At 29.1% G+C, this 20,399-nt stretch overlaps 1 protein-coding gene across 1 annotated transcript in view; it reads left to right on the plus strand.

Annotated features, from left to right (window-relative positions):
* LOC142709220 (receptor-type tyrosine-protein phosphatase alpha-like) overlaps window positions 1-20,399 on the plus strand; it is a 130,660-nt gene that overhangs the window by 71,244 nt on the left and 39,017 nt on the right. Inside the window, exons 10-12 of the mRNA XM_075848450.1 lie at window positions 4,220-4,356; window positions 4,484-4,571; window positions 7,163-7,233. Of these exons, the coding sequence (XP_075704565.1) occupies window positions 4,220-4,356; window positions 4,484-4,571; window positions 7,163-7,233 (296 nt within the window). The remainder of the gene's footprint in view (window positions 1-4,219; window positions 4,357-4,483; window positions 4,572-7,162; window positions 7,234-20,399) is intronic.

The following is a 20,399-nucleotide window of genomic DNA, read 5'->3' on the forward strand; positions in this document are numbered from 1 at the left end:
GATGATTGATCCACCCAGCTGTCTTTTTCCTGCTCTCTTCTTCAGCTAAAGACCCTGTCAGCGCGGTTCATGTGATTGCGGGTTCAGTCGCTGCTCTCCTCTTACTCCTGATTGTAATGGTTCTAGCTGTTTTATGGAGGACTGGATGTTATAGGTTTGTGTTTTTTATATTGTAGTGTTTTGCAAAAAGTTATTGAGGAAATCCCTACATTGAAAAGATTTTAAATGAATAAACTTATTGTGACACTACTAGGGCTGGTACTACCACATGGACACTGATATATTGAGGCACATTTATAAGGACACTACTAGGGCTGGTACTACCACATGGACACTGATATATTGAGGCACATTTATAAGGACACTACTAGGGCTGGTACTACCACATGGACACTGATATATGGAGGTATATTTATAAGGACACTACTAGGGCTGGTACTACTATATGGACACTGATATATTGAGGCACATTTATAAGGACACTACTAGGGCTGGTACTACCATATGGGCACTGATATATGGAGGCACATTTATAGGGACACTACTAGGGCTGGTACTACCATATGGGCACTGATATATGGAGGCACATTTATAGGGACACTACTAGGGCTGGTACTACTATATGAGAACTAATATATGGGGACACATTTATAAAGACACTACTAGGGCTGGTACTACTATATGAGAACTAATATATGGGGACACATTTATAAGGACACTACTAGGGCTGGTACTACTATATGTACACTGATATATGGAGGTATATTTATAAGGACACTACTAGATCTGGTACTACTATTTGGACACTGATATATGGAGGTATATTTCTAAGGACACTACTAGGGCTGGTACTACTATATGAGCACTGATATATGAAGACACATTTATAAGGACACTACTAGGGCTGGTGCTACTATATGAGCACTGATATATGGAGGTATATTTATAAGGACACTACTAGGGCTGGTGCTACTATATGGGTACTGATATATGAGGACACATTTATAAGGACACTACTAGGGCTGGTACTACTATGTGGGCAATGAGACATGCAGGATTTATTTATAAGGATACTACTAGGGCTGGTACTACTATATGGGCACTGATACATGGAGGTATATTTATATGGACACTACTAGGGCTGGTACTACTATATCGGCACTGATATATGGAGGCACATTTATAAGACTCTACTAGGGCTGGTACTACTATATGGGCACTAATATATGGAGGTATATTTATAAGTGCACTGCTAGGGCTGGTACTACTATATGGGCACTGATATATGGAGGTAGATTTATAAGGACATTACTAGGGCTGGTACTACTATATGGGCTCTGATATATGGATGTATATTTGTAAGGACACTACGAGGGCTGACACCACTGTATGAACACTGATATATGAAGGTACATTTGTACGGGCACTACTATATGGGCACTGATATATAAAAACACATTTGTAAGGACAGTACGACGGCTGATACCACTGTATGGACACTGATATAAGGAGTTATATTTGTAGGAACACTACGAGGGCTGGCACCACTGTATGGACACTGATATATGGAGGTATATTTGTAAGGACACTACGATGGCTGGCACCACTGTATAGGCCCTGATATATGGAGACACATTTGTAAGGGCACTACGAGGGCTGGCACCACTGTATGGGCACTGATATATGGAGACACATTTATAAGGACACTACAAGGGCTGGCACCACTGTATGGGCACTGATATATGGAGGTACATTTATAAGGACACTACAAGGGCTGGCACCACTGTATGGGCACTGATATATGGAGACACATTTATAAGGACACTACAAGGGCCGGTACTACTATATGAGCACTGATATATGGAGGTACATTTATAAGGACACTACTAGGGCTGGTACTACTATATGGACACTGATATATGGAGACACATTTATAGGGACACTACTAGGGCTGGTACTACTATATGGACACTGATATATGGAGGTATATTTTCTAAGGACACTACGTGGGCTGGCACCACTGTATGGGCACTGATATATGGAGACACATTTATAAGGACACTACTAGGTCTGGTACTACTATATAGACACTAATACATGGAGGTACATTTGTAAAGACACTAGGACGGCTGATACCACTGTATGGATACTGATATATGGAGTTATATATGTAGGGACACTACGAGGGCTGGCACCACTGTATGGGTACTGATATAGGGAGGTACATTTGTAAGGACACTACGAGGGCTGGCACCACGGTATGGACACTGATATATGGAGTTATATTTGTAAGGACACTACCAGGGCTGGCACCACTGTATTGACACTGGTATATGCAGGTATATTTCTAAGGACTTTACGAGGGCTGGCACCACTGTATGGGCACTAATATATGGAGGTATATTTCTAAGTACACTACGAGGGCTGGCACTACTGTATGAACACTGATATATGGAAGTGTATTTGTATTAACACTACGAGGACTGGCACTACTGTCTAGACACTGATATATGGAAGTGTATTTGTATTAACACTACGAGGACTGGCACTACTGTCTAGACACTGATATATGGAAGTGTATTTGTACTGACATTACAAGGACTGGCACTACTGTCTAGACACTGATATATGGAAGTGTATTTGTACTGACATTACAAGGACTGGCACTACTGTCTAGACACTGATATATGGAAGTGTATTTGTACTGACATTACAAGGACTGGCACTACTGTCTAGACACTGATATGCTCAATAATGACCTGAATCCTTTTATAGTTATACTGAGGCCAATGAGATTTTTATGGCATTGTGTAGTATTAACCGCCGTACTTATTTTATATTCATTTGCATTCTCTGTCAGGAAATTACGCAAAACAGAAGAAATCCCACTGAAGTCTGGACTGGGTAGGTGTAAACCATTAATATGACTTGATAACATATGCTACGCTTACATCACACTTTCACAAATATTTCAAAATGTCTAACCCTAATTTCCTGACTTCACTCACCGCACCACGTGGTCTAATCACAGCATGCCTGAAAGCGGATACTTGCTGCGTCTGTTATATGATGATGCGGCTCTTTTTATAGACGGATTACTGATACTGACAATAATGTGTCCTACTAATAATATATTCTGTACATTCCCCAGACCGGTCCTGCACCTCAAGCAGCTCATGTTATATATTACTACTTACTACTTTATATAACGTTCTTCTTTACCGATACAAAACTAAAGCCAGAAGAGAGGACCCGGAGGCACTCGCGCACTGCAATCCTCCCACTTTTTTTTAACCCCATTTCCTAAAACTATTTTTTTAATGTTACTGGTTCTACCTATAAAATTTTTATCTGATCACATGAACTGAACCTGTAATTATTTTATTTTATTTAAAGTATCTATTAGAAATATACAAAAACGTAATGAAATGATAATAGTAATAAAAAAATAAAAGTAATAATTAATAAGAAAGAAAATTGAACCCCGGACAGCCTGACCCCCCGAGCCCCCCCGGCACGTCTCAGATTTTGTTTTAGAAATCAATAAAAAAAACAATTAAAAACAATGTATTGGCTGCAGAAATGAATGATATCAGATGACCTGAACTAAACCTGGACATTTTTTTGTTATTCACTATATTTAAAAGGTGAATAAAACATGATAATTCTAACAGTAATAATAGTAATAATTATAAAAAAATAAATAATAAGATAATAATAATAAAAAAAATAATAATATTAAATAATAAAAATGCTAATAATAATGATAATAATAGCAACAATAATAATAATGAATAATAATAAATAATTATGATGATAATAATAATATAATAATAATAATAATAATAATATACAATAAAAGATGATGATAATAACAATAATAATAAATAATAGGATAATAATACAATAACAACACCAACAACAACATAATAATAAATAATGCTAATAATATAATTATAATACTACTAATAATATAATAACAATATATGAATATTAATAATAAAGATGATAATAATAGTTATAAAAATAATAATAATATAACATCAAAAACATAATAATAACAAAATAAATATATAATAATCATAATAATAATGATAGTAACCAAAATCATAATAAAATAAAAATAATAATAATACTGATGATGATAACAACAATAATAATAATAATAACAGAATAATGATGATGATGATAATAATAATAATAGAATTGATCTTAACAGGTAAGAAGAAGGACATTCCTGTTGATAATTTGTTGGACGCCGTTAAAACTTTGCGCTATAAGGAAATGTGTGACGATGAAATAGAAGATGAGGAGAACGCCAATATCTTAGCTGTCGGTCGTTACCTGGAATACAAGGTGACTGCTGGTTGAGGTTGATACATGTCTCAATAAGAGGAGACAGCTGGAGAAGGGCACATACGTTTTCTCTATATTTATATATATTTCATTACATTTGTTCTATCCATACATTATCTTTCTCTAGGAACTACCCAGTGGATTATTACATCCATGTAAGATTGGTCAGGCTGAGGAAAACCAGCTGAAAAACCGATATAAAAAAGTTATACCTTGTGAGTGTAAACTATTACATTTCTTTAATGATGGGCCCGGAGGGGTAGGGGGCGCTGCACACCTTTATTATCAGTTAGCAGCATTTTATTGGAGTGCCATGCATGCGTACCGGGGTGGGCTGTTCAGTTGGTTGTGATGGTGGGTGGGTATCGTCATGTATCCTGCAGGGGGCCCGAAGAAACGCAGAGCTCGGCTGTGCAGGGTGACATGTTAAAGGCGCATATAATACACTGGAGTCACCACATTGGCAGAATTTAATTTGCTGATCTGTATCGCTTGTCTGCAACACACAGCTATCTCGAGCAGCCAATAAGAGTAAAAGGCCTCTATAGAAGGTGCGGGAGGAGCAGGTGCTGGTCAGAGCGAGACCGCATCACTGTACCCTTCATCAGAGTAGAGGAGGATTTTTTTTTAAAAATCCGATAAAGAAGGGGGCAGGAATTTATTGGCCGTGTTTTGACATGGCGGATTTGCTGTGGATATTAGGTGCAGTTCCACACCACAAACAGTGCCATACATGTGGACAGGGTTCTCAAAACCTATTTCATATGCAGCAGAAAAATTCCACACGGAAATATTAGCTTGGTGCAAAATTATCAAATCCACACAATGTTGCCCAAAATCTGCAGATTTTCACCGCAGACTTTACTCTTTCAATGCATAGGGTGAAATCCTCAGCACAATCCAGAAATACGTAATATTACTGGGTATAATGCGTAGTGGGCGGTCCAAAGTATGATCTGAGGCCCATAGTAATGTCACAGCATCTATAATACCTTTAAAAACTATGTGAACTTTTGTAGCATTTTTCTTCTATGAAATGTATGTATTTAAACATTTTTGGCACAGGGCAAAGGCATTTTTGTAGTGGTCCAGTGTAGTGACTGGCACAGGGTAGAGACATTGGTGTAGTGGTCCAGTGTAGTGACTGGCACAGGGTAGAGACATTGGTGTAGTGGTCCAGTGTAGTGACTGGCACAGGGTAGAGACATTGGTGTAGTGGTCCAGTGTAGTGACTGGCACAGGGTAGAGACATTGGTGTAGTGGTCCGGTGTAGCGACTGGCACATGGTAGAGACATTGGTGTAGTGGCCGGGGTAGTGACTGGCACAGGGTAAAGCAATTAGTGTAGTGGCCCAGTGTAGTGACTGGCACAGGGTAAGGGCATTGGTGTAGTGGTCCAGTGTAGTGACTGGCACAGGGTAGAGACATTGGTGTAGTGGTGCAGTGACTGGCACAGGGTAGAATCATTGGTGTAGAGGTCCAATGTAGTGACTGGCACATTGTAGAGGCATTGGTGTAGTGGTCCAGTGTAGTGACTGGCACAGGGTAGAGACATTGGTGTAGTGGTCCAGTGTAGTGACTGGCACAGGGTAGAGACATTGGTGTAGTGGTCCAGTGTAGTGACTGGCACAGGGTAGAAACATTGGTGTAGTGGTCCAGTGTAGTGACTGGCACAGGGTAGAGACATTGGTGTAGTGGTCCAGTGTAGTGACTGGCACAGGGTAGAAACATTAGTGTAGTGGTCCAGTGTAGTGATTGGCATAGGGTAGGGGCATTGGTGTAGTGGCCGGGGTAGTGACTGGCACAGGGTAAAGGAATTAGTGTAGTGGCCCAGTGTAGTTACTGGCACAGGGTAAGGGCATTGGTGTAGTGGTCCAGTGTAGTTACTGGCACAGGGTAGAGACATTAGTGTAGTGGTCCAGTGTAGTGATTGGCATAGGGTAGGGGCATTGGTGTAGTGGTCCAGTGTAGTGACTGGCACAGGGTAAAGACATTGGTGTAGTGGTCCGATGCAGTGACTGGCACAGAGTAAATACATTGGTGTATAAATGTCGTGATAGGCACAGGGTAGAGGCATTGGTGTAGTTGTGTAGTGACTGGCACAGGGTAGAGACATTGATATAGCGGTTGGTTAGATATATGAGTCTGGCTTCTGAATTTAGGATGATGGAGAGGGGAGAGTTTAGTGAGGAGACGACAATTAATAATGAGTTAAAGGAGACAAGACTGGAGAATCAGAGCGACAATGAGAGCTTTGGCTGTTTCCGCAGTAAGAAAAAGGAGGATTCTGGAGATGTTTGAGGTGCAGGTGACAGGAGCGTGTAAGTAATTGAATGTGAGGAGTATAGGGATGATCTGAGCCCAACACAACCCAAAGACAGCGGGCGTGCTTCCCAGGAGTACTGGTAGTGCCACACACTGAGATGGAGACATCAGGTTTCGGGAGATTAGTAGATGGTGGAGACACAAGGAGATCAGCTTCTATCTGTCCATAAGCGCATTAGTTGGACTGCTGAATGTAAGCGTTATATTTTATCCAAAGATCAGCACCAATAAAAAAAGAACAAACCAGAGAGAAGTTTTTTTAGGGTGAAATATGAATAGAGATGTGGATAATAGTGACAGATCAGACAGTGAATCAGGGAGTCTACAAATGTTCCTCAGTAACGCTGCCGTGTAATGCAGGACCCACCTCTCGAGAATTCACTGCTAGAAATTTCCACCATTTACCTGTTTCCACAATTATTTTACGAGTTAGACATTTTTGCATTTGATGGTTTTTGACTCTTCTGCTCTTGGTTTTGCAGATGATGTTTCCCGGGTAATTCTGAGATCGAGTCCCTCTGGATCAGATTATATAAACGCTTCTTATATCGATGTACGTATTATACAACCACTGTTCTTATATGTATATTATACTACAACTGTTCTTATATGTATATTATACTACAACTGTTCTTATAGGTATATTATACTACATCTGTTCTTATATGTATATTATACTACAACTGTTCTTATATGTATATTATACTACATCTGTTCTTATATGTATATTATACTACATCTGTTCTTATAGGTATATTATACTACAACTGTTCTTATATGTATATTATACTACAACTGTTCTTATATGTATATTATACTACAGCTGTTCTTATAGGTATATTATACTACATCTGTTCTTATATGTATATTATACTACATCTGTTCTTATATGTATATTATACTACATCTGTTCTTATATGTATATTATACTACATCTGTTCTTATATGTATATTATACTACATCTGTTCTTATATGTATATTATACTACAACTGTTCTTATAGGTATATTATACTACATCTGTTCTTATAGGTATATTATACTACAACTGTTCTTATATGTATATTATACTACAACTGTTCTTATATGTATATTATACTACAGCTGTTCTTATAGGTATATTATACTACATCTGTTCTTATATGTATATTATACTACAACTGTTCTTATATGTATATTATACTACATCTGTTCTTATAGGTATATTATACTACAACTGTTCTTATATGTATATTATACTACATCTGTTCTTATATGTATATTATACTACATCTGTTCTTATATGTATATTATACTACAACTGTTCTTATAGGTATATTATACTACATCTGTTCTTATAGGTATATTATACTACAACTGTTCTTATAGGTATATTATACTACATCTGTTCTTATAGGTATATTATACTACAACTGTTCTTATAGGTATATTATACTACAACTGTTCTTATATGTATATTATACTACATCTGTTCTTATATGTATATTATACTACATCTGTTCTTATATGTATATTATACTACATCTGTTCTTATATGTATATTATACTACATCTGTTCTTATATGTATATTATACTACAACTGTTCTTATAGGTATATTATACTACATCTGTTCTTATAGGTATATTATACTACATCTGTTCTTATATGTATATTATACTACAGCTGTTCTTATAGGTATATTATACTACATCTGTTCTTATATGTATATTATACTACATCTGTTCTTATATGTATATTATACTACATCTGTTCTTATATGTATATTATACTACAACTGTTCTTATATGTATATTATACTACATCTGTTCTTATAGGTATATTATACTACAACTGTTCTTATAGGTATATTATACTACATCTGTTCTTATATGTATATTATACTACATCTGTTCTTATATGTATATTATACTACAACTGTTCTTATAGGTATATTATACTACATCTGTTCTTATAGGTATATTATACTACAACTGTTCTTATATGTATATTATACTACATCTGTTCTTATAGGTATATTATACTACAACTGTTCTTATATGTATATTATACTACATCTGTTCTTATATGTATATTATACTACATCTGTTCTTATATGTATATTATACTACAACTGTTCTTATAGGTATATTATACTACATCTGTTCTTATAGGTATATTATACTACAACTGTTCTTATAGGTATATTATACTACATCTGTTCTTATAGGTATATTATACTACAACTGTTCTTATAGGTATATTATACTACAACTGTTCTTATATGTATATTATACTACATCTGTTCTTATATGTATATTATACTACATCTGTTCTTATATGTATATTATACTACATCTGTTCTTATATGTATATTATACTACATCTGTTCTTATAGGTATATTATACTACAACTGTTCTTATAGGTATATTATACTACATCTGTTCTTATAGGTATATTATACTACATCTGTTCTTATATGTATATTATACTACATCTGTTCTTATATGTATATTATACTACATCTGTTCTTATATGTATATTATACTACATCTGTTCTTATATGTATATTATACTACATCTGTTCTTATATGTATATTATACTACAACTGTTCTTATAGGTATATTATACTACATCTGTTCTTATAGGTATATTATACTACAACTGTTCTTATATGTATATTATACTACAACTGTTCTTATATGTATATTATACTACAGCTGTTCTTATAGGTATATTATACTACATCTGTTCTTATATGTATATTATACTACAACTGTTCTTATATGTATATTATACTACATCTGTTCTTATAGGTATATTATACTACAACTGTTCTTATATGTATATTATACTACATCTGTTCTTATATGTATATTATACTACATCTGTTCTTATATGTATATTATACTACAACTGTTCTTATAGGTATATTATACTACATCTGTTCTTATAGGTATATTATACTACAACTGTTCTTATAGGTATATTATACTACATCTGTTCTTATAGGTATATTATACTACAACTGTTCTTATAGGTATATTATACTACAACTGTTCTTATATGTATATTATACTACATCTGTTCTTATATGTATATTATACTACATCTGTTCTTATATGTATATTATACTACATCTGTTCTTATATGTATATTATACTACATCTGTTCTTATATGTATATTATACTACAACTGTTCTTATAGGTATATTATACTACATCTGTTCTTATAGGTATATTATACTACATCTGTTCTTATATGTATATTATACTACAGCTGTTCTTATAGGTATATTATACTACATCTGTTCTTATATGTATATTATACTACATCTGTTCTTATATGTATATTATACTACATCTGTTCTTATATGTATATTATACTACAACTGTTCTTATATGTATATTATACTACATCTGTTCTTATAGGTATATTATACTACAACTGTTCTTATAGGTATATTATACTACATCTGTTCTTATATGTATATTATACTACATCTGTTCTTATATGTATATTATACTACAACTGTTCTTATAGGTATATTATACTACATCTGTTCTTATAGGTATATTATACTACAACTGTTCTTATATGTATATTATACTACATCTGTTCTTATAGGTATATTATACTACAACTGTTCTTATATGTATATTATACTACATCTGTTCTTATATGTATATTATACTACATCTGTTCTTATATGTATATTATACTACAACTGTTCTTATAGGTATATTATACTACATCTGTTCTTATAGGTATATTATACTACAACTGTTCTTATAGGTATATTATACTACATCTGTTCTTATAGGTATATTATACTACAACTGTTCTTATAGGTATATTATACTACAACTGTTCTTATATGTATATTATACTACATCTGTTCTTATATGTATATTATACTACATCTGTTCTTATATGTATATTATACTACATCTGTTCTTATATGTATATTATACTACATCTGTTCTTATAGGTATATTATACTACAACTGTTCTTATAGGTATATTATACTACATCTGTTCTTATAGGTATATTATACTACATCTGTTCTTATATGTATATTATACTACATCTGTTCTTATATGTATATTATACTACATCTGTTCTTATATGTATATTATACTACATCTGTTCTTATAGATATATTATACTACATCTGTTCTTATATGTATATTATACTACATCTGTTCTTATAGGTATATTATACTACATCTGTTCTTATAGGTATATTATACTACAACTGTTCTTATAGGTATATTATACTACATCTGTTCTTATATGTATATTATACTACATCTGTTCTTATATGTATATTATACTACATCTGTTCTTACATGTATATTATACTACATCTGTTCTTATAGGTATATTATACTACAACTGTTCTTATATGTATATTATACTACATCTGTTCTTATAGGTATATTATACTACAACTGTTCTTATATGTATATTATACTACATCTGTTCTTATATGTATATTATACTACATCTGTTCTTATAGGTATATTATACTACATCTGTTCTTATAGGTATATTATACTACATCTGTTCTTATATGTATATTATACTACATCTGTTCTTATATGTATATTATACTACATCTGTTCTTATATGTATATTATACTACATCTGTTCTTATATGTATATTATACTACAACTGTTCTTATAGGTATATTATACTACATCTGTTCTTATAGGTATATTATACTACAACTGTTCTTATAGGTATATTATACTACATCTGTTCTTATAGGTATATTATACTACATCTGTTCTTATAGGTATATTATACTACATCTGTTCTTATAGGTATATTATACTACATCTGTTCTTATATGTATATTATACTACATCTGTTCTTATATGTATATTATACTACATCTGTTCTTATATGTATATTATACTACATCTGTTCTTATATGTATATTATACTACAACTGTTCTTATAGGTATATTATACTACAACTGTTCTTATAGGTATATTATACTACATCTGTTCTTATATGTATATTATACTACATCTGTTCTTATAGGTATATTATACTACATCTGTTCTTATAGGTATATTATACTACAACTGTTCTTATAGGTATATTATACTACATCTGTTCTTATATGTATATTATACTACAACTGTTCTTATAGGTATATTATACTACAACTGTTCTTATAGGTATATTATACTACAACTGTTCTTATAGGTATATTATACTACAACTGTTCTTATATGTATATTATACTACATCTGTTCTTATATGTATATTATACTACATCTGTTCTTATAGGTATATTATACTACATCTGTTCTTATAGGTATATTATACTACATCTGTTCTTATATGTATATTATACTACATCTGTTCTTATAGGTATATTATACTACAACTGTTCTTATATGTATATTATACTACAACTGTTCTTATAGGTATATTATACTACAACTGTTCTTATATGTATATTATACTACATCTGTTCTTATAGGTATATTATACTACATCTGTTCTTATAGGTATATTATACTACATCTGTTCTTATAGGTATATTATACTACATCTGTTCTTATAGGTATATTATACTACAACTGTTCTTATATGTATATTATACTACAACTGTTCTTATAGGTATATTATACTACAACTGTTCTTATAGGTATATTATACTACATCTGTTCTTATATGTATATTATACTACATCTGTTCTTATATGTATATTATACTACATCTGTTCTTATATGTATATTATACTACATCTGTTCTTATAGGTATATTATACTACATCTGTTCTTATATGTATATTATACTACAACTGTTCTTATAGGTATATTATACTACATCTGTTCTTATAGGTATATTATACTACATCTGTTCTTATAGGTATATTATACTACAACTGTTCTTATAGGTATATTATACTACATCTGTTCTTATATGTATATTATACTACAACTGTTCTTATATGTATATTATACTACAACTGTTCTTATATGTATATTATACTACAACTGTTCTTATATGTATATTATACTACATCTGTTCTTATAGGTATATTATACTACATCTGTTCTTATATGTATATTATACTACAACTGTTCTTATAGGTATATTATACTACATCTGTTCTTATAGGTATATTATACTACATCTGTTCTTATAGGTATATTATACTACAACTGTTCTTATAGGTATATTATACTACATCTGTTCTTATATGTATATTATACTACATCTGTTCTTATAGGTATATTATACTACATCTGTTCTTATAGGTATATTATACTACATCTGTTCTTATAGGTATATTATACTACATCTGTTCTTATATGTATATTATACTACAACTGTTCTTATATGTATATTATACTACATCTGTTCTTATATGTATATTATACTACAGCTGTTCTTATAGGTATATTATACTACATCTGTTCTTATATGTATATTATACTACAACTGTTCTTATAGGTATATTATACTACATCTGTTCTTATATGTATATTATACTACAACTGTTCTTATATGTATATTATACTACATCTGTTCTTATATGTATATTATACTACATCTGTTCTTATAGGTATATTATACTACATCTGTTCTTATATGTATATTATACTACAACTGTTCTTATATGTATATTATACTACAACTGTTCTTATATGTATATTATACTACATCTGTTCTTATATGTATATTATACTACATCTGTTCTTATATGTATATTATACTACAACTGTTCTTATATGTATATTATACTACATCTGTTCTTATAGGTATATTATACTACATCTGTTCTTATAGGTATATTATACTACAACTGTTCTTATAGGTATATTATACTACATCTGTTCTTATAGGTATATTATACTACATCTGTTCTTATATGTATATTATACTACATCTGTTCTTATATGTATATTATACTACATCTGTTCTTATAGGTATATTATACTACATCTGTTCTTATAGGTATATTATACTACATCTGTTCTTATAGGTATATTATACTACAACTGTTCTTATAGGTATATTATACTACATCTGTTCTTATATGTATATTATACTACAACTGTTCTTATAGGTATATTATACTACAACTGTTCTTATATGTATATTATACTACATCTGTTCTTATAGGTATATTATACTACATCTGTTCTTATATGTATATTATACTACATCTGTTCTTATATGTATATTATACTACAACTGTTCTTATAGGTATATTATACTACAACTGTTCTTATATGTATATTATACTACATCTGTTCTTATATGTATATTATACTACAACTGTTCTTATATGTATATTATACTACATCTGTTCTTATAGGTATATTATACTACATCTGTTCTTATATGTATATTATACTACATCTGTTCTTATATGTATATTATACTACAACTGTTCTTATATGTATATTATACTACATCTGTTCTTATAGGTATATTATACTACATCTGTTCTTATAGGTATATTATACTACATCTGTTCTTATATGTATATTATACTACAACTGTTCTTATATGTATATTATACTACATCTGTTCTTATATGTATATTATACTACAACTGTTCTTATAGGTATATTATACTACATCTGTTCTTATAGGTATATTATACTACAACTGTTCTTATATGTATATTATACTACAACTGTTCTTATATGTATATTATACTACATCTGTTCTTATATGTATATTATACTACATCTGTTCTTATATGTATATTATACTACAACTGTTCTTATATGTATATTATACTACATCTGTTCTTATATGTATATTATACTACATCTGTTCTTATAGGTATATTATACTACAACTGTTCTTATAGGTATATTATACTACAACTGTTCTTATAGGTATATTATACTACATCTGTTCTTATATGTATATTATACTACAACTGTTCTTATAGGTATATTATACTACAACTGTTCTTATAGGTATATTATACTACATCTGTTCTTATATGTATATTATACTACATCTGTTCTTATAGGTATATTATACTACATCTGTTCTTATATGTATATTATACTACAACTGTTCTTATAGGTATATTATACTACAACTGTTCTTATAGGTATATTATACTACAACTGTTCTTATAGGTATATTATACTACATCTGTTCTTATATGTATATTATACTACATCTGTTCTTATAGGTATATTATACTACATCTGTTCTTATAGGTATATTATACTACATCTGTTCTTATATGTATATTATACTACATCTGTTCTTATAGGTATATTATACTACATCTGTTCTTATAGGTATATTATACTACATCTGTTCTTATATGTATATTATACTACATCTGTTCTTATAGGTATATTATACTACAACTGTTCTTATATGTATATTATACTACAACTGTTCTTATAGGTATATTATACTACAACTGTTCTTATATGTATATTATACTACATCTGTTCTTATATGTATATTATACTACATCTGTTCTTATATGTATATTATACTACATCTGTTCTTATAGGTATATTATACTACAACTGTTCTTATATGTATATTATACTACAACTGTTCTTATATGTATATTATACTACATCTGTTCTTATATGTATATTATACTACATCTGTTCTTATAGGTATATTATACTACATCTGTTCTTATAGGTATATTATACTACAACTGTTCTTATAGGTATATTATACTACATCTGTTCTTATATGTATATTATACTACAACTGTTCTTATAGGTATATTATACTACAACTGTTCTTATAGGTATATTATACTACAACTGTTCTTATAGGTATATTATACTACATCTGTTCTTATATGTATATTATACTACATCTGTTCTTATAGGTATATTATACTACATCTGTTCTTATAGGTATATTATACTACATCTGTTCTTATATGTATATTATACTACATCTGTTCTTATAGGTATATTATACTACATCTGTTCTTATAGGTATATTATACTACATCTGTTCTTATATGTATATTATACTACATCTGTTCTTATAGGTATATTATACTACAACTGTTCTTATATGTATATTATACTACAACTGTTCTTATAGGTATATTATACTACAACTGTTCTTATATGTATATTATACTACATCTGTTCTTATATGTATATTATACTACATCTGTTCTTATATGTATATTATACTACATCTGTTCTTATAGGTATATTATACTACAACTGTTCTTATATGTATATTATACTACAACTGTTCTTATATGTATATTATACTACATCTGTTCTTATATGTATATTATACTACATCTGTTCTTATAGGTATATTATACTACATCTGTTCTTATATGTATATTATACTACATCTGTTCTTATAGGTATATTATACTACATCTGTTCTTATATGTATATTATACTACATCTGTTCTTATAGGTATATTATACTACAACTGTTCTTATATGTATATTATACTACATCTGTTCTTATAGGTATATTATACTACATCTGTTCTTATATGTATATTATACTACATCTGTTCTTATAGGTATATTATACTACATCTGTTCTTATATGTATATTATACTACATCTGTTCTTATAGGTATATTATACTACATCTGTTCTTATATGTATATTATACTACAACTGTTCTTATAGGTATATTATACTACAACTGTTCTTATAGGTATATTATACTACATCTGTTCTTATATGTATATTATACTACATCTGTTCTTATATGTATATTATACTACATCTGTTCTTACATATATGTATATTATACTACATCTGTTCTTATAGGTATATTATACTACATCTGTTCTTATATGTATATTATACTACATCTGTTCTTACATATATGTATATTATACTACATCTGTTCTTATAGGTATATTATACTACAACTGTTCTTATATGTATATTATACTACATCTGTTCTTATATGTATATTATACTACATCTGTTCTTATATGTATATTATACTACATCTGTTCTTATATGTATATTATACTACAACTGTTCTTATAGGTATATTATACTACATCTGTTCTTATAGGTATATTATACTACATCTGTTCTTATATGTATATTATACTACATCTGTTCTTATAGGTATATTATACTACATCTGTTCTTATAGGTATATTATACTACATCTGTTCTTATAGGTATATTATACTACATCTGTTCTTATATGTATATTATACTACAACTGTTCTTATATGTATATTATACTACATCTGTTCTTATATGTATATTATACTACAGCTGTTCTTATAGGTATATTATACTACATCTGTTCTTATATGTATATTATACTACAACTGTTCTTATATGTATATTATACTACAACTGTTCTTATATGTATATTATACTACATCTGTTCTTATATGTATATTATACTACAACTGTTCTTATAGGTATATTATACTACAACTGTTCTTATAGGTATATTATACTACAACTGTTCTTATAGGTATATTATACTACATCTGTTCTTATATGTATATTATACTACATCTGTTCTTATAGGTATATTATACTACATCTGTTCTTATAGGTATATTATACTACATCTGTTCTTATATGTATATTATACTACATCTGTTCTTATATGTATATTATACTACAGCTGTTCTTATAGGTATATTATACTACATCTGTTCTTATATGTATATTATACTACAACTGTTCTTATATGTATATTATACTACAACTGTTCTTATATGTATATTATACTACATCTGTTCTTATATGTATATTATACTACATCTGTTCTTATAGGTATATTATACTACAACTGTTCTTATAGGTATATTATACTACAACTGTTCTTATAGGTATATTATACTACATCTGTTCTTATAGGTATATTATACTACATCTGTTCTTATAGGTATATTATACTACAACTGTTCTTATATGTATATTATACTACATCTGTTCTTATATGTATATTATACTACAGCTGTTCTTATAGGTATATTATACTACATCTGTTCTTATATGTATATTATACTACAACTGTTCTTATATGTATATTATACTACAACTGTTCTTATATGTATATTATACTACATCTGTTCTTATATGTATATTATACTACATCTGTTCTTATAGGTATATTATACTACAACTGTTCTTATAGGTATATTATACTACAACTGTTCTTATATGTATATTATACTACATCTGTTCTTATATGTATATTATACTACAACTGTTCTTATAGGTATATTATACTACAACTGTTCTTATAGGTATATTATACTACAACTGTTCTTATAGGTATATTATACTACATCTGTTCTTATAGGTATATTATACTACATCTGTTCTTACATATATGTATATTATACTACATCTGTTCTTATAGGTATATTATACTACATCTGTTCTTATATGTATATTATACTACATCTGTTCTTATATGTATATTATACTACATCTGTTCTTATATGTATATTATACTACATCTGTTCTTATAGGTATATTATACTACATCTGTTCTTATATGTATATTATACTACAACTGTTCTTATATGTATATTATACTACAACTGTTCTTATATGTATATTATACTACATCTGTTCTTATAGGTATATTATACTACATCTGTTCTTATATGTATATTATACTACATCTGTTCTTATATGTATATTATACTACAACTGTTCTTATATGTATATTATACTACATCTGTTCTTATATGTATATTATACTACATCTGTTCTTATAGGTATATTATACTACATCTGTTCTTATAGGTATATTATACTACATCTGTTCTTATATGTATATTATACTACATCTGTTCTTATATGTATATTATACTACAACTGTTCTTATATGTATATTATACTACAACTGTTCTTATAGGTATATTATACTACATCTGTTCTTATAGGTATATTATACTACATCTGTTCTTATATGTATATTATACTACATCTGTTCTTATATGTATATTATACTACATCTGTTCTTATAGGTATATTATACTACAACTGTTCTTATATGTATATTATACTACATCTGTTCTTATAGGTATATTATACTACATCTGTTCTTATAGGTATATTATACTACATCTGTTCTTATATGTATATTATACTACAACTGTTCTTATAGGTATATTATACTACAACTGTTCTTATAGGTATATTATACTACAACTGTTCTTATAGGTATATTATACTACATCTGTTCTTATATGTATATTATACTACATCTGTTCCTATATGTATATTATACTACAACTGTTCTTATAGGTATATTATACTACATCTGTTCTTATATGTATATTATACTACATCTGTTCTTATATGTATATTATACTACATCTGTTCTTATATGTATATTATACTACATCTGTTCTTATAGGTATATTATACTACATCTGTTCTTATAGGTATATTATACTACATCTGTTCTTATATGTATATTATACTACAACTGTTCTTATAGGTATATTATACTACAACTGTTCTTATATGTATATTATACTACATCTGTTCTTATAGGTATATTATACTACATCTGTTCTTATAGGTATATTATACTACATCTGTTCTTATATGTATATTATACTACAACTGTTCTTATAGGTATATTATACTACATCTGTTCTTATATGTATATTATACTACATCTGTTCTTATAGGTATATTATACTACATCTGTTCTTATATGTATATTATACTACATCTGTTCTTATAGGTATATTATACTACAACTGTTCTTATATGTATATTATACTACAACTGTTCTTATATGTATATTATACTACAACTGTTCTTATAGGTATATTATACTACATCTGTTCTTATATGTATATTATACTACATCTGTTCTTATAGGTATATTATACTACATCTGTTCTTATATGTATATTATACTACAACTGTTCTTATAGGTATATTATACTACATCTGTTCTTATAGGTATATTATACTACATCTGTTCTTATATGTATATTATACTACAACTGTTCTTATATGTATATTATACTACATCTGTTCTTATATGTATATTATACTACATCTGTTCTTATAGGTATATTATACTACATCTGTTCTTATAGGTATATTATACTACATCTGTTCTTATATGTATATTATACTACATCTGTTCTTATAGGTATATTATACTACAACTGTTCTTATATGTATATTATACTACAACTGTTCTTATAGGTATATTATACTACAACTGTTCTTATATGTATATTATACTACATCTGTTCTTATAGGTATATTATACTACATCTGTTCTTATAGGTATATTATACTACATCTGTTCTTATAGGTATATTATACTACATCTGTTCTTATAGGTATATTATACTACAACTGTTCTTATATGTATATTATACTACAACTGTTCTTATAGGTATATTATACTACAACTGTTCTTATAGGTATATTATACTACATCTGTTCTTATATGTATATTATACTACATCTGTTCTTATATGTATATTATACTACATCTGTTCTTATATGTATATTATACTACATCTGTTCTTATAGGTATATTATACTACATCTGTTCTTATATGTATATTATACTACAACTGTTCTTATAGGTATATTATACTACATCTGTTCTTATAGGTATATTATACTACATCTGTTCTTATAGGTATATTATACTACAACTGTTCTTATAGGTATATTATACTACATCTGTTCTTATATGTATATTATACTACAACTGTTCTTATATGTATATTATACTACAACTGT

This window comes from Rhinoderma darwinii, chromosome 1 (assembly GCF_050947455.1).
Source record: "Rhinoderma darwinii isolate aRhiDar2 chromosome 1, aRhiDar2.hap1, whole genome shotgun sequence".
NCBI lineage: Eukaryota > Metazoa > Chordata > Amphibia > Anura > Rhinodermatidae > Rhinoderma > Rhinoderma darwinii.